Source organism: Erigeron canadensis, chromosome 8, assembly GCF_010389155.1.
Source record: "Erigeron canadensis isolate Cc75 chromosome 8, C_canadensis_v1, whole genome shotgun sequence".
NCBI lineage: Eukaryota > Viridiplantae > Streptophyta > Magnoliopsida > Asterales > Asteraceae > Erigeron > Erigeron canadensis.
The window spans coordinates 2,479,306-2,500,504 of NC_057768.1; the positions used below are offsets into that span (position 1 = coordinate 2,479,306).

Genomic DNA, 21,199 nt, shown 5'->3' on the forward strand with positions numbered 1-21,199 from the left:
TACCAGCTGGTTGAAACTGCAATATCTACAACTATGCAATTTTAGGCCTATCTAGACATTTGATGTGATTCATGGGATGTACCTGTACGGCTGTACATATGCGAATCTGGATTCTCGTATATAAAGATTTACTGCAACATAAACAGTTGTCAGAAGTAAAATCTTGTAACTAATACATATACAGAAGAATTCACCATCTAATAGTCCTCTCATGTCTAGTTGTGAAGAGATTGGGCATAAGTTTCAGTTTACACATAATCGGAAAAAACAAACAGGATCAAGAAGAATACCCGACGGAATATTACAAGGAAAAAACAGAGTGGAATGGAAATACTTTATAAACACCAGGGTTCATTAGCAAGAGATCCCGGCTTTTAGAAATTTAACTGCCAAACAAAACCTCTCAAACAATCAGAAATTCCTTTTCTTAGACGCCTTTTAATAAAATGGCCGGGGTTTCTTTTTTACGTAATGCTTCCGGTCCATTACCAATCGTTTTCCCCCATTTTCTAACTACTCGATCTTCTTTCCGTCCTGTAAAACTTTTAATATGCCAAACTGTCAACGCCATTTGAAGTGATTAAGAGGCAAGAACAAACAGCAACAAGAAGTTTCTGTAAATTAAGAAACAAAAGGTCTGAAAATATAATCCATCCAACGGAACATTATAAATGCCTCCTAATAATAATGCCACAGATAAGCAAAATGCATACATATTTCTTCATTTTGTGTAATTAAAGAAGTAAAAGACTTGCTAAACACTTCTTCTAGTTGAAACCAACCCATTATAACTTAGTAAGGAAAAACAAATAAAGTTCTATAAATGATCTCAATATTGGAAAAAGTGTGGAAGCTAGATTTCACAAATAAAAAACACCAAAAGTAGTGATGATTACACATTTTGGTTCTAATATATTTACTTCCTATTCATTTAACTTAACCATCTGCAGCATCGCTTATTTTAAGGTCATCGAACAGTTCTTCTATTGCTTTCTCTCCATACAATGATATATTGAATACCCTCTCAGGGTTCTGTTTTATATCTCTCTTGAATTGTTCGAACTCTTTGTCCCTTTCTTCTCCAGGATCAACCGCCTTATTGGACTCGGGCTTCCAAGAACATCAATCAAGTAGTTCCGTTAAATTTCTAGAACTATTTTAACTTTTGTATGTAGTTTGAAGTGCATCGCATGGGATGATGGGAAGAAATCAAGATATACTAATCATTGTACTTTTATATATATATATTTCAGTGTTATATTAATGACGTTATCCGGTTCTTCAACCGGTGGACCAGTAAGCGATTCAACATCCGGTGAGGTCGTGAAAACATTGTTGAGTAACTTTCATCATTTTTATGACTACTGTTTACTTAAATTACTTGTTTTCAAGAACTAAAATCTTGATAGTGTAATTAAATTTCAATGTAGATGAATGGGTTCTATTTGATGTTCTTTTCTAATTTCTCAAGTTTAGTATATTTCACTTTGTGATTTTAACTTTGCTTTATTCTGAAGGTATAGTACTCAAACCTTCTAATTAAAGCAGTTAAAAGGAAACGCACCGATCATACAATTTTTCTATCAGAGTTTTACACACTTTCCTTCCCTCGTAAGAGATAAACATCAAAATGGTTGACGTTACTCAACATGAGCATCCACTCCGGCTCATAGATTTGCAACCAAATTTTCCACATTATGAAGAAGATTATGATGACGACAGCAATGATGATGACGAAAGTGGTGATGAATATGTAAGTTCAGAGAAAGACTTTCGACGTCGCCAATGCAATCGGTGCGAGAAAGAGATCAATTGGTTTCATAGATACTACTATGAGTGTATAACTCATTCCTGTGACTACTCACTCCATAAGTTTTGTGGAGATCTTCCTCTAACATTAAAACACACATCACATCCCGATCATACTCTTACCCTTACACATTATAATTCTTTCACGTGGGATTGTGTTTTATGTCGAAGATCTGATAGATCTGGGTTCTATTACGAGTGCTTCGAGTGTGGTTTCAAAATTCATGCTAATTGTGTTACGGCATCGACTGAAAACCCGCTCATGTACTACCCTAGCCATATCCACCCCTTAGCGGCTATACTTAAACCAATCTTGTCGGATTGCAATGCTTGTGGAAAAAAACATAATGGGGCCTTTTATATGTGTACTACCTGCTTTGACTTTTGCATTCATAGTGACTGTGCTTTTTTACCAAAAACATTGAGAATACAAGAGACTACAGATAAAATCTTTTCTCATAATCATCCCCTCATTCTTTCTTATTCCTTCCCAAAAGCAGATCAAGAAGCTAAATTTTTGCCTAGGTGCAGGGTATGTAACGAAAATTTTACTAATGAGAACCTTTGGATTTATAAATGCGATAAATGCAGGTACTATACTCATTTGGATTGCGCAATATCAAGAGAAGAGCCATTCATGTCCATCATCTCATCTTCCGGTAAATCTTGATTCACATAATTTTACTTAGTATTATTCTTACTCGTAATATGTTAAAAGTGAAAATATTCATTAATAACTTTTATAAAACAAGTATTGTAATTTAAACAATGAGTACCTAATTACTCGTACTATTTAAGGAAACGATAAATTTATTGATTGTATGTTAACATGTGTTGTGTTGTCTAAACCGCATGTTGGAAAAAGCATTTTTTTACTTATATTGTCACTTATATATGTTGGATCATTGTGTTTTAGTAATTGTATCTATAATTAAAATTTGATTTGGAGGTTAATTATATTTTGATTTTAAATTTTAAACACTATTTCTTTTTCTTTTTTTATCTTCATCAGGAAATAGACTCGAAAAGAATCATATAGAGTATGATTATTCAGATCTCATCCATCTCCCATTTCCGGATGAAAGTTACACCATGCTAAAACACCTATATTTTAAAGAAAAGGGCTATGGAACGTTATTAACGAATGAGAATAACTTACGCAATTTCCATCAACACCCCCTTACTCTAGTCCATACATCAGAGTGCAATGATATCTCAAAGCCATCCTCCTCAAGAACCAATAATGTTGTATCTTGTCATAACCCAATGAAGAAAATTGAACTGTTATGCAATGGATGTGTTAGACCGATCACAAGTATGCCATTTTACAAGTGCGCGAATGAAGATGAGAAGTGCAACTTTGTTCTTCATGAGTGGTGCACTCGAGTTCCTATAGAATTGAAAGATTATCAGGATCACCCACAACATACACTCGTTTTCCACCCAAACGTCCCTGATAAGTCTTTCTCCATATTTTTTTGTGATGTTTGTGGATTTCCGTGTAATGGATTTGCCTATAGTTGTTTAGGATGTGACTACCATATAGATGTTAAATGTGGGTTCATTCCTGAAAAAATAACACATAAAGCTCATCCTGGTCATATCCTATCAAGGGTTCATCAACAAAATCATTCCCCAAAGTTTTGCCGTCTATGTGTACTAATAAATAATAATGGTGATCCATTTTCATTCCTCTGTTACGCTTGTAACGTATATGTACATGTCAACTGTGCTTTGTTATTGCCACGTGAAATAAGGCACAAGTGTGACAAACACCCTCTGAGCCTGAGTTACTTCCCAGTTGAAAATCATAAAGGTGAATACTATTGTGAAGTTTGTGAGGAGGATTTTGATCCGGAGCAATGTTTCTACCATTGTTACAAGTGTGTCCAATCAATTCATTCGCCTTGTGCACCGCTAATAGTTGAGTTTGAAAGAGCTAGATATAACATAAATTATTATGTAATTTATGAGTTTGTTAATGTAAAGTTTGGAGGTATTCACAATGTTGAAGGTCACCGACACCCTCTCTTGTTCGCTCAAGGAATTAACGACGATGGTCGATGCGTGAAGTGTAATGCTAGGTTGGAATATAAAATGATCTTCAAATGTCAACAATGTAAGTTTGCGGTTGATCTGGATTGTTGCCGGCGATTGAGCAATTGATAAGCTTGTTGATCTATCTCCATCAACTCGATCAACCTAACGGTTCAAACAGTCAGGATTTATATTTATAAATAAATGTAACATTTCTTTGTTATTTGTTTCTTTAAAAATAATTTGGATTTAATGCATATATGTTGTATCTAATACATACTTTCATGGAATGAAATATTATACATTCATACGAGCTACCCGAACCATATATATGAGAAAATAGCCTAGATACCCAAAAACCATCTTCAATATACGAAAATACCCAACTTTTTTCGAATTCACCAAAAATACCCATAAAATCGCAAGACCGCAAGGAGGAGTTGCGGATCGCAAGGTTTGCTTGCGATCCGCAAGACTGTCTTGCGATCCGCAAAGAGTCCTTGCGATTTTGACTTTTTTTGACTTATGGATAAGATTTTTTGTGAGATTTTCTTGTACTTGTTAGGATAAAAAGTAATCAGGATTTTCATGTACTTTTTTTTACTTATGAACTAGCAACAGCCTTTCACCATAAACAACACCGTAATTTTTTTTTCTTTCAATTTGCAAAGTAAAAGGTATGTTTTTCTTAGCTATAACTATTTAGTATTTAATTTAGTTTTTATTTAGTAATGGAAAGAAACAACGTTTGGATAGATTTGTGTTATGAAGGGTCTTGAGAGAACATAAATGGTAGTTTACAGTATACAAACTCGATCAACCGTTCATTAAAATTGCCCGTTAAAAAATTAACTTTTTCTTTCAATTTGCAAAGTAAAAGGTATGTTTTTCTTAGCTATAACTATTTAGTATTTAATTTAGTTTTTATTTAATAATGGAAAGAAACAACGTTTGGATAGATTTGTGTTATGGAGGGTCTTGGGAGAACATAAATGGTAGTTTACATCATCAATCGGCATAATCTCCATCAACTTAGGCAATTTTAATAGTGTAATTCTATCCCAATTAATTGCTCTCGGAATCACATTTTTCATCTTCTTTGCATACTTATTCATGTGGGGAAACGCTTCATAAATCCAAATCTACAACAAAATTCACATCAATTTTATTATCTAAATAAATAATATATGCATACATATATAAATACATTTCGTAGATACCTTGAATGCCGAGGTAAAGCCGATAATAGTGTATTTACGCCCCTCTCCTTCCTTAATCTTGGCCCGACTACCAGATAGTTGTTCATATACCTTTCGCCAAAGGTACGAACCCCATGGAAACACGTTGAATGCTTCCAAATTTTCGGCCAATGATAACATATCGGGACTAACATTTTAGGTTGATTGTTTTCCAGTAAAGCCAACCTCAATAAGCAATATAACGCATAGTCGAACAAAATCAATATCACTCAGCCCACCTGAACGACCTTCCTGCAACACTTTCTCAAAATCAGAAACTTTTAGACCATCACCACCCTTATTGTAGCCCGGAAAAACATTGAACACCCATAGTGGGTCGCGGATATTTTGGATATATGGACCGAATGAGTCATGACGCCCGAACCGTAGACCGGTCACTAAGCAAAACTCTTCACGTCCAAATCGAGCATAGTGAAATAGTGGAAAATAAAACCAGAACTCCTGTTCATCACGTTGGATCCTGATTGGTAGCTCATCCTGTCAAAGTTGGGTCCCCACTCATTTGTTGTAATTGCAATTATGGGCCAAAACTGGTACCCTGAAACAATTCTTTCTGTCTCGGTATAAGAGCCCTTGCAATTTCATTGATTATGCTCATTCTACCCCTCAAAGTCAACGAAGACGGAATATATTCCTAAAACACAATAAAAACCAAGTTACTAATGAATTCAATCCATATATATATATGATAGCAAAAAGAATAGATACGATTATTGTTATAGTAGCAAAAAGAATAATATGATTGTCATGATAATACAAGTATAACCGAACTAACCTTAGGGAGGTGGTGGTGCTTCTTGACTTTCCTGGCTTTCTTCCATTATCTTGTTTCTAAGGGTTGAAAAAAGTGTGCTCGTGCCTACAAATAAATTCAAAGTTACATATTCATATTACCATCGCGTATTAAATCGAACTTGTTAACTACACAATAAACCAAACACTGAACAATACCATTATTAACTATCTTAGTTAAATACGAACTAAGCAACAACACAAACTAAAACTTGAAGCATTTTGGCTTAACATTCGCAACCATAAGAGCTGCTGTTCTAGTTATGTCAAAACTAAGCAACGATAGAAAAATCAGAAACTATATATAATCTCCACCATATATCATGAAGAACGAAGCACGTTTGCAAACTCCATCAGTCAACGATTCAAAAATTGCCACTCTTCTTCAATCAACTTCTAGAAAGCCATACATAAGCCCACCAAAACCTAGTACTCTTTGCTATGAACAACACCAGTGTACAAAATGCTTTTTCAATCTTCTTTTTTTCAAGTCTTTGGAAATTTGTTCTTCTTTGTTTTATGGATCACGACAGATTCTCAATTGTGTGGTTGGTTTTTTTACACATATATACATATACAGATATATATAAACAAACATGTATACATGCCACCAATTTTGATCAGATTTATATATATCTATAACTCTTATAAAACAACAGTTAACCAAGCATTTTAAAGCCCTCTTGCAATCTAAAACTAATTTAAAAAATTGCCACATAAGATTTTATCCTATGTGTCAACTCCATATTTTTCTTTAAATAAACTATATATTTAGAAAACAAATGAACGTATATATGTTAAAATAAATAAATATATATATTATAAGAATCTAAGATCTTCTCATTAGATATATGATATCTTCTCTTTAGTTTAAAAAATCACGTCTATACATAATGATATTTTATTATCTTTTTATTCAACATTTATATGATGTTTCTTTCGTTTTTTATGGTGATTATATGAAAGTTTGCTCAGGCCGTTGGTTAGTTGAAACTCTCATCGCATTAATCATTAATGACAATATTTAAAGTTTATAAGTTTTTTTATCACCACTAAATTATATTTATCTAATATGAGTTTAGAGCTTTGTATAATATCATAACTTTCTGAAAGAGTTATGTTAATTCTTTCGTTCATATCACTATGAAAATTATGTACAATTTTTGGTTTAATTCTTTTTTCTTTTTTTTTGAATTTTATGATAATGGTTAATATAATCTCTTTTTTCTTTTGTTTTTTAACAATACATTTTTTTTCATTGTGATGATGAGAAAAATATTATGATGGTAGACGAAGAGTTAGTTCAAAACAAATGTATATAACAATTAGTTTAATGATTGGATAATGAATATGTTATTGCTAATTTAATTAAGTGAAACTAAATAGATTGTTCGTCCATATGTTTTTTTTACAATCATTATTGATCCATTCCATTAACTCATTTGTTCATATATTAAGCGTTTCATTAAATGTTTTTTTAAGCAAGTTTAACTCAAATCTCACTTTATTGAGCATCTTTTTAAAGCAGGCGCACATCGTGCGATATATATATATATCCTATTAATATTGCAGCTTTATCTCAAAGTTACTATCAATTTCGATCCTACCAATTTTGAACAATCAATCAGATATATAAGAAGAAAGAAAGAATAAAAACATACCAGAACATCAACGATTTGGGGTGGAGGAGAGCGGTGGCGCGCTTGGGTGGTGATGGTGGCGGAAGTCGGTGGTGATTGGTGGTGGACGACGGTGGTGATTTAGGGTGGAGGAAAGTGGTTGGAGGACTGGTAATGGAGGCTTGCGATTTGCGTTTAGGGTTTAGGTTTAAAATGGAACCGGGTTAGAATATACAAATTAGCAAGTCGGGTCAAACGCAAGGAAGTATTGCGATCCGCAAGCAAACCTTGCGATCCGCAAGACAGTCTTGCGATCCGTAAGGAGTCCTTGCGATCCACAACTCCTCCTTGCGGTCTTGCGATTTTATGGGTATTTTTGGTGAATTCGAAAAAAGTTGGGTATTTTCGTATACTAAAGATGGTTTTTGGGTATCTAGGCTATTTTCTCTCATATATATATATATATAGAGAGAGAGAAAATGTCACAAATGGTCCATGTGGTTGTTCATATTCACATTTTGCCCCTTGTGCTTTTTTTTCGTTGCTAATCGTACCTTGGTTTTCTATTTTCGTTGCTAGTGGTCCCTGACACTAACATCTCTTAGTTTTTGACAGTCAAACCCCTCACGTGCATACCACGTGAGGGTATAATCGTCTTTTTGCCAACTATAGGGACTATTTGTGATATAATAACTTATACAAAATGCAATCCTCATCCTCGTTCCCTTTTCCTACCACCACCAAACTCCGATGAAATATCTTTTTTTCATTTCTTTCTTGATCTACACAAGTTCAAAATAAGATGTATACATACATATATCTAATCATTAAATAATATACCTAATTCCATCAACACCACCAGTCCAATACCAGTAAAGAAAAAAAGGGAATGCTAGTGATTTGCATCCGATAAAATTAATTTACAAACAACAATATATGACGCTTCTATAGTTTTATATATGAAATCAATTTCACACCACACATAACGTGGCCTATAATTCCTTGGGAAGAATGACCCCTATTAAGGTCCATATTCATTTGGACATATAGATATACACATTGGTATCCCATTGACCGCACAGATAGTTGCATACACATTGCCAGAAAAACATTTGAAAAGGAAAAAACAAAATAGCAGTCTACCAATAAATGAAGCCAGGAACAGGAATCACAAGCTTTATTGGAGTGAGTGAGTATATCTTTAGTGTATATATACATGTTTTTTCCGTTCGATCATCCCCGTCTGAAGTGGGTTTTTCTTGAAGTTTCATTGTTTTTATCGTTTACGGTTTTTTTCACTCATTAATCTTGCTTTCCAAATACCCTGGACCCAAGGCTACCATCGTCAGTGTTAATTGCAGCTTTTTTTAACATCCAACGTCGACATGAGCCGCGGTGGTGAACGATTGTGGTTGCTTCCATTGTTTGCGGTGGAACTTTTGTGAAATCGGGTTCACGATTCGAAATCCCTTTGTTGGGTAACTTTGGGCCACCCCCTACCTAGTTTTTGGCACCCCCACCTGGTCGGGGACCACCCCAGGTATGGTGGTTAATGGCGGCGTTGTGGTGGTGCTTCTTGTTCTCCATTGTTAGTGGCATCGAAACTCGAAACTCTTATTTTGCCATTTTTTTTATTACCATTTGGTGAGATGAGTGGAATGAGAATGATTTATTAACAAAATTGAATTGGTTGTAGTGGCTGATTGATGTATAGTGTATATTATTTTGATAGTTTCTGGGATTTGTTCGTTTTCTTGTTGTTGGTGATGATGAATAAGACAAAAAAGAAGATAGAGATAAAAGTGTATATATGGTGGTTGTAGGGCTTGAATGGACAATTATACCCTTATTAACGGTTCAAAACTAACAGGTGTTAGAGCTAGGGACTGCTTGCAATAAAAATGAAAAACTAAGGGATGATTAGCAATGAAAAAAAAACACAGGGGACAAAATGCTAATATGAACAACCATAGGGACCATTTGTGACATTTTCTCATATATATATATATATATATATATATATATATATATATATATAATTGACCTTATAAGCATGATAGAACAATTTGTTTCCCACCTTTTTATGAACAGCAGAATTTGATATTCAATCTTGTAAAGTCATCAACATTCATATAACATTAGCAACCGTTTTACAAATATCTATACTAAGTGCTGTAAAAAAATTTTATTTACTAAGTGCTGTAAAAATATTTTATTTTACTGATAGATGTACATGCATTTGGTTTTACCCCAAAGTCATGGGTTCGAAATTTCGAATCATAGGATAAACATGTCCGTGGGATTTTTTTCTTGAAGATTCACTGTATTAGCGTATGCTCTTTAAGACAATGTTGTCTATCCTGAATGACACTTACCATTATATAATGAGTTATCGGTTCAAGATAATAGATGATAGTAGTACCACGAAAATGAACAAATCTACCACAACAATACATCACATATTTATGCAATATATACTAAATTTTAGACTCGTGTCAAATACATGGGTTTACATTGTTATAAAGATTAGATTACTGTCATAGTTTAACTATATGCAAACTAAAAAGTCTTATTAACTCAAAAGATAAATAGCCAAAAAAATAATCCCGAAAGATGTTAATAACGTAATTAAAAATAAAGATAGATGTTTTATCCAAAAAGTTGAGCTTATATGCATGTTTAGCTAACAGAACATTGAGCGGGTGGATTTTACTTGAAAATTTGAGATTAATCGAAACGCTCATTCTTCAAGTAGATGTCCAAAGTTCGAAACTAATGCATATTGGATTCAGTGGGGTTTATCTTTTTGCCATGTCAATAAATAAATTTACAGTCAATCTTTAAGATAAATACATGTTATGAATACTATATTAATTAAAGTGGATTACATGTTCATCTACCAATATTTAAAAAAAATATAATAGTACAATTACTTTTATAATCTTAATATTTACGTTGGATTTTATTATTTTTATATTTATATGATAGAACGTATAATTAAGATATATAATAACTACTCTGTATTATTCTATTGATTATATATTATATATTATTCTATTGGATATATATTAGTTATTATTCATTATTTATTATATTAGAATTAATGGTTAAAAAGTGTAGATTTGTGATTGAAAACAAAAAAAAAGGTGTAATTAAAATAATTATAAATTAAGCATTTAGTAACGTTAAAAAGTGTAAATTATTGATAAAAAATAAAAAAAATATAAATTAGTGAGATTTTTTCTACAAATATTAATATAAATATAATATATTAGAGAAAAGTGAGTATGAGACTGTTATGCCCCCAACTTGAGTGAAAAACCCCTCACATACCAATATTTTAATATTTTGAATAAATGATCCCCCATGATTTTTATGGTTTAAAGAAAGGTGTGTGAGGGGTTTTTCACCCAAGTTAAGTGTTTAACAGCCTCATAATCCCTTTCCCCAATATATTAATATATTTGGGTAATGATTATTGAGATTTTAAATTTATAATTAAATTAATAATGACATCATCAATTTTCAATTTGATAAAATCGAAAGCTATGAGTGATTATAAAGATATGAAGTCAGTTGTCTTCTAGTATATATAAAGATAAAGATAAAGATTATAATACTTATATATCATGATAAATTTATTATTTTTGTGGTATTTTTATCATTTCACTTTTACGTATGTATGTATTTTCGGATCCACTTTTTGTTATGGAACAGGGCCATGAAAATTTACAGGAGGTCCAACACCACAAGCTTCTATTAAGTAGCGCATAATCCGTTTCCCAGCAGCCCAATGATTCTCGGTTGGGGCATGCATATATTGACAAGCTTCATGAGTTATGAATTACAAGTTAGAAGCACTCAAATCGTCACCAATTAATAGTAGAGGGGTTACAGTGAAACATTAAACTTTATATTATTATTTTTTTTTCTTTAGTAGAACTCCTTGGATTTTATATTTCCTTGAAAACTGGTAGATAAGCTTGTTAGAACATCATCAAACATTTCTCATCATCTCAAGTTTAATAACAAAAAAGGGTATTTTTCTATTCAGTTTAATATCAATTTCTAACCATTAAAAGCAGGTAATTTTCTTGTAAGTATATATTCTTTGGCTTAAAATCTATACTGGGCCTATGTTGATTTCTACAATTTTTAAATGGGAAAATTGAATTCTATGTTTGTACAAATGGGTGCCTTTCCTGTTGTTATAAAGAATGGATCTTTAACTAGTTATGAAATTTCAAGATTTCATGTTATGCACACCAACTGTTTGATGAAATGCCACTATTTGAATTCATCTTCTACACTAAAATTTAAGTCTCAAGATAGATTGTTGTGTATTAGGTCTTTAGTTAATGAAAATGGAAACAAAGAAAATCGGTTAGCGAATAAGGAACCTAATTCTTTGAGGAAGGGGTTTAGGCTTAGGTTGCAGCCGAGGTTGCGATTATTAAGTACAAGATTGAAAAGGGTGTCGGTTCGTTCGATGTTAAATGACCTAGGAAGTTATTTGAGGAAGAATATGAAAAAAGTTACTCTTTCGACTTGTGTTTCTGTTGTGTTGGGGTTGTGTTACTTGTTCTTGAAGTTGACAGCAATGCCAACTCCTAAAGTTGTTCCGTATTCAGACTTGATAACGAGTCTGCAGAGTGGGTCGGTGATGAAAGTTTTGTTTGAAGAGGGGTCCCGACGGATATATTATAATACTGGATCATTTCATGTAGAGAAAGTTCAAAGTTTAGAAGAAGATAAGAAGGTGGGAATTAACGATGATAATGACGGAAATTTGGTTCAGAGTGATATAGTGAAGAGCAATGATTATGTGAAGAGTAGTCAGGTTACAAGCCCAAATGTGTTAAGTAAACTGAAAAAGAAAAAAACTTCGGTGCCTGAATGGCAGTTTTCAACGAGAAAGATTGATCATGATGAGAGCTATCTTCTTGGTTTAATGAGAGAGAAAGGAACTACGTATAGTTCATCTCCACAATCAATGTTAATGTCGATGAGAAGTACACTGATTACTATTCTATCACTTTGGATTCCATTAACTCCATTGATGTGGCTTCTCTATCGCCAGCTTAATGCTGCTAATAGCCCTGCAAAGAAGCGACGGCCTAGCAATCAAGTAGTTAATTTTGAAGATGTAGAGGGCGTTGATACCGCAAAAGTAGAGCTTATGGAGGTACGCAATTATCTTATTGTGAATTTTTTTTTATATAAATTATATGTTACTTTCCGTTATATGGAAATGGAAGGATATCAAATAGATTATGAGAAGGACATCAAATAGCTTATGAGATTGGTTATGGTTGTCTTCTGGGGTAAATCAATGTTATTGTCACATAAGTAAAGAGTATATAGTGCGAGTGATGCTAAAACTCAGTGCCGAAGAACTCGTCAGTATAACATACTTATTACTATACCAGGTTATGCATCCATTGTAAATCAGTGGTACTGTCCATGGTAAAGATATATTTCACAGAATTTTTTTACGAAGATGTAAGCATCCATCCTATTGAGAAGGAAATATCACTTAAGATACTAATTACAAAACCAGGTTATGCACAGGAAAGAAAAGAGTTTTTAAGGAACTTACTGTACTTAGAATCTACTTCTAGTGTTCATTTTGGTGTGAGTTTATATGCCATCATCCACATAGACTAGGCGTGTGACTCCTACCTACATAAATATTGCCAATCCGTTGGCCAAGTATTAAGAAACTGCCATATCTTTAAGCCTTCTGTCACATGAAATACCCAAGCATTTAAGTCATCTTGTTATGATGTGTCCTAGAAGTCCACAAGAGTTCAAGCATCTTGTCTTGTTAACGGTCTTGTACCTACAGCCTAATATTTTTATATCATATAAGCCTATAATCCACTATGTAGTGTGACTATATTTTTCTTTGTTAATGTAACTGGGATAACTATTGTCATTTATACGTTTACACATGGTTGTAAATCTCAGTTATATCGGCCGATATATCCCCGATAAATCGCTTATCGGTGGTCGACCGAGACGATATATTCCCGATATATTCCCGATAAATCCGATATGTCTCCGATATATCCCCGATATATCGCTTATCGGTGGTCAACCGAGACGATACCGAAAAGCGATATTTACAACCTTGCGTTTACATAGAGATATTACTACATTCAATATGTTATTAAGGGACACATGACAGCTATGAAAACAAGGAATCTTATCTTTGAACTAATTTTCAGTTTATTAAGGTACAAATATGAAAAAGGTATTCCAATCATTTTCGTACCTGTTTCTGTAACATCCAACTTCATAATTACTACTAAATCATTTTGGACTCTGTATGCTAACAATAAAGAAAACCATCAAGGTAGAAAGATATCAAAAGATAGTTAAAAACCGGGTAAAAGGTAATATGAAGTTAGAGTAACTAGATTGGATCACAATCCAAGGAAAACAAGTCTCAACTTAATGAGCCACACAAAACCTAGTTTCTAGATTATCATATCAACCGCTCGTCAACTTATGATCATCTTCTGATTTGTCTTTGCTTCATCTGATTTGTCTTTACTTTCTTGGGTATTAACTGTTGACTTAGGGATTCCAATATTGCCTGACATTTGGTTGCCTTTAATCAATGAGTCCAACAATATAACCTTCGGTGGAACTCCCCTAGCAGAATTTTACTTCTAAAAGATCTCATATCCTCATTAATGACTTATGCCTAGATAAATTGTTAAGCTCACTCTCCAGTTAAAACACTCTATCATGAGTATAAAACCCAAGGCAAGAAATAAATGTAAAAAACAAAGTCCATGTTTATTGCAAGAAAATGTTCTATTGTGATGAGCTCAAAAATCAATGAGTTCAACCCAAAATCACATAACTACTGCTTGTGGATGTTGATCACAGATCACATAAGTACAGCTTGCGGATGTTGCATGGAGTTCTAGTTAAATGACCTTAGCTGCTCTCTTTGATCCATATCAACGCTCTCTATCTATTAGAAATCCTTGTCCTCAAGGATTTCAAAATAAGAGGTTCTTGAATTCTTGAAAACCCATAATATGCCTCTAAATATTGAGCTGGTTATTTTGAGACTTCCTTTGCCTTGATCCTGCGGGACAATTATACGTGCACCTTTAATGGCACCACAGATATTGCTTTTACTTTCCTTCTGTTGTCAAGTTTTGGAAACCTCAATAACAAGGTTGTAAATAACGGTCGGCGGTTCCTTCGCGGCGGACGACCTTTAAGGTTAAATTACATTTCGCGGCGTTATAAAGGAGACTATAAAATATAAAGGAATTTATATAAAAAAATATATATATTAGCAATATCCTAACAAAATTAGTCAAAAAGGACCGTTAAATCCGTTATTTGACTGTTAAATCCCGTTATAACAACCGTTAAATCCCGTTATAATGGCCGTTAAGGCCGTTAAATCCGTTATTTGACCTTTATTGACTCAGACCTTTACGGTTATAACGGCCGTTAAGGCCGTTATTTACAACACTGCTTAATAACAAGTAGTACTTTAATAAAATTCCCATCATCATCCATAAAATTTGAATGCATTTCTTTATTTAACTTTGTAGTTGTAGTATCTATGCATTCATACACAGCTCCTAATTTGATAGGAACACATCCCATAATAGGCTTGCATCATGCCATAAGCTAGGTGTAGAACTCACTCCCAAAAGCTAGCTCAAATGAGGAGGGGACACCTTATAAACCACCAACCAATCCCATACTTGGACGATGTGGGATCGTAACATAATTCTTCCAAAAGTTCACTCATCTTCATGGGTGTTAAAGTCAATTCCTTTTTCCAAATTTGAAAGATATATATTTTGTAGTAACACACGTTCCCACTCCACTTGAATCTTTTTGCTAGTTCATAGCATATTATGAACAGCAAATAGAAGCAACATATACAAATATGCCACTGTTAAATTTGATTATGGTGACTATTGGGTCAATCTAGTTTTACCATTATTTAAAGACATATAACTTCCGCTAGTCTTTAGTTTTTTACCTAATTCTTTTGTGATCTTGTACATTAATTCTGGACTGGACCAGTAGTCCAGTACATTAAGACTTCTGCTGGAGCTTTGTTTCTTTGGTTCACCGCAAATAACTTCAATAAGATTTAGCGTTGCCTCTTAATTTTATTTTTCTTTCTTTTTTTTTTATGTGTAGCTCTTTAACCCTCTTGTGATATCTCGACTCCCGATTTGCTGAATTATGCATACTGGACCAGAATACAAGGCTTAGGTAATTATTGTGAATGGCATATGACAACAACCCATAACCCATCTATACATCAGCTCAATGAGCTCTCCAACTGGCCTGTACCATGTCCTTTTATCATATAAGAGTTTAATACTCATCACACGCTTGAACCCCTTAGTCGGGTTACCTTTCAAATCTCTTCTATATACATTAACCTAAATTAGTCAAAGTTTTATAATATTATGGATACCTTTTGGTCCCTGTCTGTTAATTGCCATAATTCCTTAACTGAACTCAAGTACTTAATCAGTTGGTCAAGATGTCCAATTATAACAACCCACAGAACATGTACTTTTTGCATACTAGATATTTGACTCACATAACTAGATATAAATATGATCTGGTAATAGTGGTTCCTTCCAAAGCGTATTACTATGGACCAGAATAAATAGCAAAAAAACATTAACACTTAGAAGCACAACTCTTTCCGCTCACTGAAATGATTCCCTGAACCAACTCAATTCCCCAAAAAAATAGGCATATAATTAGCCAATGGTCACATACACATCGCAACATCCAATAAGAGAAACAATAATCCGTTAGATATACTACATTCTTCGTTCCTCTTTTATTGAATCTCTTCTGAGACATTTCATACTCAGTTATATCCTAACAGTTATATGGTTCAGCCGCAATGCTTAGTATATACTTTATTTGCATGGTTTTCAAACTTCAACTTCTGCATTGACATCCTGATGAAGATCCTATTTAGCTTCTGAGAGTGGCCTTTAAAAATGACCATTAAATTAGCTAACCTCCAATACTGATCTCACACACCTATACCAATTTTTTTGATTTTGACCTGCCATCGCAGATAACACATCTTTCTCAAGTTGCACGGTATCTGTGTGGGTGAAATAGCTGGAATAGAAGGCAGAAATATAGAGCTGGATAACAGATTAGGTGTGGGAGAATTCTGGGCAGTAAAATCTGCAAGGAAGCTTTCAATCACATGTCCAGTTTCATTCCTCCCAAGATTTGTATATCAAGAAGTATATAACTCGTCATTTATTTTATTGCCTACCTCAAGAAATAGGACTTCTAAACCATCAATTTGACCAACCAGTTTAGTTGATGCTCTTTGAAAATCAACAACTCTGCACCCAAGCCTGGTGCCTTACCAGTTACCAGTTAGTTTTATCTGGTAAAGCAAATAGAAGAGCGATATAATCTGGGTTTTGACTTTTTAGTGATTTTCATTTTTGCAAGTCCACACATCATATAGAACACCACAGATCTTAGTTTTATCTGTTTTGTCAGCATATGACGATTCTGGGTGGACTACCATAAACACCAGCGTCTGAACAAAAATGGATCAATAAATATAAATTATCGATTGAAATTTCTAAAATGTTATCTTAGAGGGGGCTAAGTAACACACCCATGCACATGCTTAACAAACAACACATGTTCTGTCCAGTAATAAACTGACTGGTGGATCAAGCCAACTGACTCTATCAGCTCCACTTGATTAATATCAATTTGCCATCCCAGATAGTGAATAGTCTACTTGCTTGTCAACTAATGCTTCTTATTGAATGCTTATATGTGGTTTTCCTGTTTGTAGATCGTGATGTGCCTCCAAGGTTCTATTAACTACAACAAACTTGGAGCAAAGTTACCTAGGGGAGTGCTGCTAGTGGGTCCTCCAGGGACGGGGAAAACATTATTAGCCCGTGCAGTGGCTGGAGAAGCCGGAGTACCATTTTTCACCGTGTCCGCTAGTGAATTTGTGGAGATGTTTGTTGGAAGAGGAGCCGCTCGTATCAGGGATCTTTTCAATGTTGCAAGGAAGAATGCGCCATCAATCATTTTTATTGATGAACTTGACGCTGTAGGGGGGAAGCGTGGTAGAAGTTTTAATGATGAAAGAGACCAAACACTAAACCAGGTACACTCTATATTTCTCTAAACATAACTTTATGCTAAGTAGTCAAGGACATAAATTTCGGTGTTTCGGTCACGGACTGGTATACGAAATATCGTTTTTTTCGGTGGTATTTCGGTGATTCAAATATTATATATATATATATATATATATATTTATATACATAAATAAGAGTAAAAGTTAAAACCTGGAAGGGCTGAAACAGAATTCACCGAAATTTCGGAAATTTCGGTCAAAACCACCGAAAATTTCGGAAACGAAATCTAAACCGAAATTCAATACCGAAATTATGTCCCACCACCGAAAACCGGTATACCACCAAAATTGATAACATAGACTTTATGTATTTGCTTAATCTATTTAACCATTTACAATCAGATGGCAAGTTGGAACCAAAAGATATTGTGTTGACAACTAACACCAGTAATATAATACAAAACAGCGTGCCTCCTAGATCTAATCATCTCCACCAAAAGTGGCTACCAAATGTAGCATGCGATGTAGTTAATCAGTTATGATAATAGTTCAAGTACTACATTTCCTTAATATATCTACCATATTAATGATATAATGATAGTCTATCTCTATAGTATAGTAATAATACATAACATGACATTTAAACATAATGTAATGTTTAAGTAGTATTTTAAGAACTATATAATTGTTACAGTTAATATAATTTGCTGCGACACATATTCAATCATTTTGTAGTGTGATACGATACAAAAAGATAGAAAATGAATATCATCTCACTGGACACAATTTCATAATAAGCTTTAAGAAAGATGGATTAGAATTAAAAAATGATGAAGCTTAAATGATATAAATAATTTAGAGTCTATATTACATGTTAAAAATATATACAAGCTATCTAAACTAATTATCTGTAACTTCTCACATTTAAACTCAACTCATAAACATCATATGAGAGTCATTTGAAACTCATGTATACATGTCATACTAAATTTAATATCTGAAAATGAAGATAGAAATCAAATTTAACCTTATTAATGAGAAACAAAATTCAAGTTAAATCCGTAGAAATTAAAGGATTTGTTTCTCATTGAATATATAGTTATAAACCAAAATGTAAAAACTAAAAAACATTTAAAAAAACTTAATCAACAAAATCTATGAAGCATAAACCAAGTGTCCATCAGATGTAAATTAAAAGGTAAAATATTTACAAACATTAGTCTGGGAAATGTAATATTATATATTAATACTAGTATAAGTTAATCTACACTAAAAATGAAAATTAACTATGTAAAATAAAAAATAAAAACAAAAAACCTATTAAAATAAAATAAAAAATGAAACAGACGTAAGTTCTATATTTGAAGGCCTTTTTCTTAATGATGTATCAAGTATTCAAGTTATTAAACTGTGAGTTCTTTTTATACTAAAAGGTAAGATGCATACGTACTACTATTCCGTATTATGGTGGGGGTGTTTGGATTTGCGTGTTGGAACTGAGTATTTGATTATTCTGAACTTATTAGTCCCGCTAATAAGTTTTCCGTGTGTAGATAAACAATGTGGCACTTAGCAGTTAAATAGTTAGTTTCGTCCTAGCTGCAATAAAAAGTGACTTCACTTCTTTTACTTTGCCTATTCTGTTAACCTAGTTTGTGAGACGTTAACTCCAATCTCACAAGATTTCTTAACTATGCACAAAAATATCATTTTTGGTCATTTATCTGTTAGTTCTCTAAATAATATCAAGTGCAAATGAATTTGACATATGCAACTTCAATCATCCGAATCATAACACATTTGGATAGGATTTATAATCTGATTTTCGTATTATAACATAAGCACTTTCGAGACACAAAATCAAACACCCTCTATATGTATCTAAAATCTTAATTACTCACTGAAAAAGAGCTTTTAGTTGTGATAATACATCTTTGTTTATGATAATACCTATATATACTACATTAACTAATGAGCTTTAAGTTGAACGAGTCTAGCAGGGATTTTATCAAGGCTAATGATCTTCTTGTATACTACATTAACTAATGAGCTTTAAGTTGAACGAGTCTAGCAGGGATTTATCAAGGCTAATGATCTTCTTGTATACTACATTAACTAATGAGCTTTAAGTTGAACGAGTCTAGCAGGGATTTATCAAGGCTAATGATCTTCTTGTATAGTTTGAATAATACATTCTTTAGTAATATTTCACCACGTTGAAGCCAATCATATCTCTGATCAGCTGTCTTTCGTTTCTTCTCTTTTTTTGGCTACTTAGTTACTGACAGAAATGGATGGGTTCGAGTCAGATGTAAGTGTGATAGTGATAGCAGCAACTAATAGGCCTGAAGCACTGGACCCTGCTCTTTGTCGGCCTGGTCGGTTTTCAAGAAAAGTGTTTGTGGGAGAACCCGATGAAGTTGGAAGAAGAAAGATATTAGCTGTACATCTCAGAGGCATCCCTCTTGAAGAAGACAGTGTCATTATCTGCAACCTAGTTGCTTCTCTTACTCATGGTTTCGTAGGTGCTGATTTGGCCAACATTGTCAATGAAGCTGCTTTGCTTGCCGCTAGACGAGGTTTTTATCTCGAACTTTATTAGTTTGCATTGCATTTCAAGCTGCTTTCAGTTTTACAACTCTAACTCTAACGTCTCGACATGGTTATTAGGTGGTGAATGTGTGGCAAGAGAAGATATAATGGAAGCTATAGAACGGGCTAAGTTTGGGATAAATGATAGACAAATGAGCCCTTCCAACTTAACCAAGGAAATCGGAAAGATGTTCCCATGGATGCCCACATTTAAATCACGGTACGACTCAAGGAATGACGGGTCTCCTTCTCTCGGGGGTTACCAAACTCTAAGCTAGTGAGAGCACATTTCTCGTTCTCATTTTAGCTTTCTTCTTTGAGACATGTATGCTATGTAATTGAGGGGGGGTTTTTTTTTGCCATTTCTAGTATATGATCTCACTTTGACCTTCTGAAGGTCAAACTTTATTGTTGTTGAGCTACAAAATAGTCTCCCCACTTTTGAGGATCTCATGTTACATGTGATGTCTGTAACAACTTCCATAGTTTGTGTCACCATCATTCATGAACTCATATCCCAACGATATCATATATAACGTACATTTTATGTTTCTTAAACCATACTATTTGATTTTTATATAAGATGCTTTCTGAAAACTGCTGGAAACATCTATAAACCTTCACGAAGTTCACCGCAAACAAAATAATTAACTAATCGTAGAAAATATTTACTGTCAATTTTCACCAATGTGACGCTTATTTTAGTAGGCATTCATAATGCTGAGTGCATAAATCACAACTATAATTATATCAATCGACACTTTTATTTTTTTAAGCATCATCAAGATTACCTAGCATTTAATCGTTCCGTCGTGATGTCTTTGCAAGAAGTTTTTAATCTTATATCAGCTAAACATTTTGAATGTAACGCATACATGTAAGTGCTTGACAGCTATTTTTGGACACAATCAAAATTAAATCTTTTTTCTTTCTTTTTTTTTTTT

The 21,199-nt window shown here is 33.5% G+C and overlaps 2 protein-coding genes across 2 annotated transcripts; both read left to right on the top strand.

Annotated features, from left to right (window-relative positions):
* Positions 1–1,625: 1,625 nt before the first annotated feature.
* Positions 1,626–4,103, top strand: LOC122580206. Its single transcript, XM_043752484.1, has 2 exons — positions 1,626–2,468; positions 2,822–4,103. The coding sequence occupies exons 1-2, from the start codon at positions 1,631–1,633 to the stop codon at positions 3,973–3,975; spliced, it is 1,992 nt and encodes a 663-aa protein (XP_043608419.1). The 5' UTR covers positions 1,626–1,630; the 3' UTR covers positions 3,976–4,103.
* A 7,557-nt stretch (positions 4,104–11,660) lies between these two features.
* On the top strand, positions 11,661–20,813 carry LOC122580072 (probable inactive ATP-dependent zinc metalloprotease FTSHI 3, chloroplastic). Its single transcript, XM_043752342.1, has 4 exons — positions 11,661–12,701; positions 17,367–17,690; positions 19,942–20,242; positions 20,334–20,813. Exons 1-4 carry the CDS (start codon positions 11,676–11,678, stop codon positions 20,531–20,533), a joined length of 1,851 nt encoding a protein of 616 aa, XP_043608277.1. The 5' UTR covers positions 11,661–11,675; the 3' UTR covers positions 20,534–20,813.
* Positions 20,814–21,199: the final 386 nt, after the last annotated feature.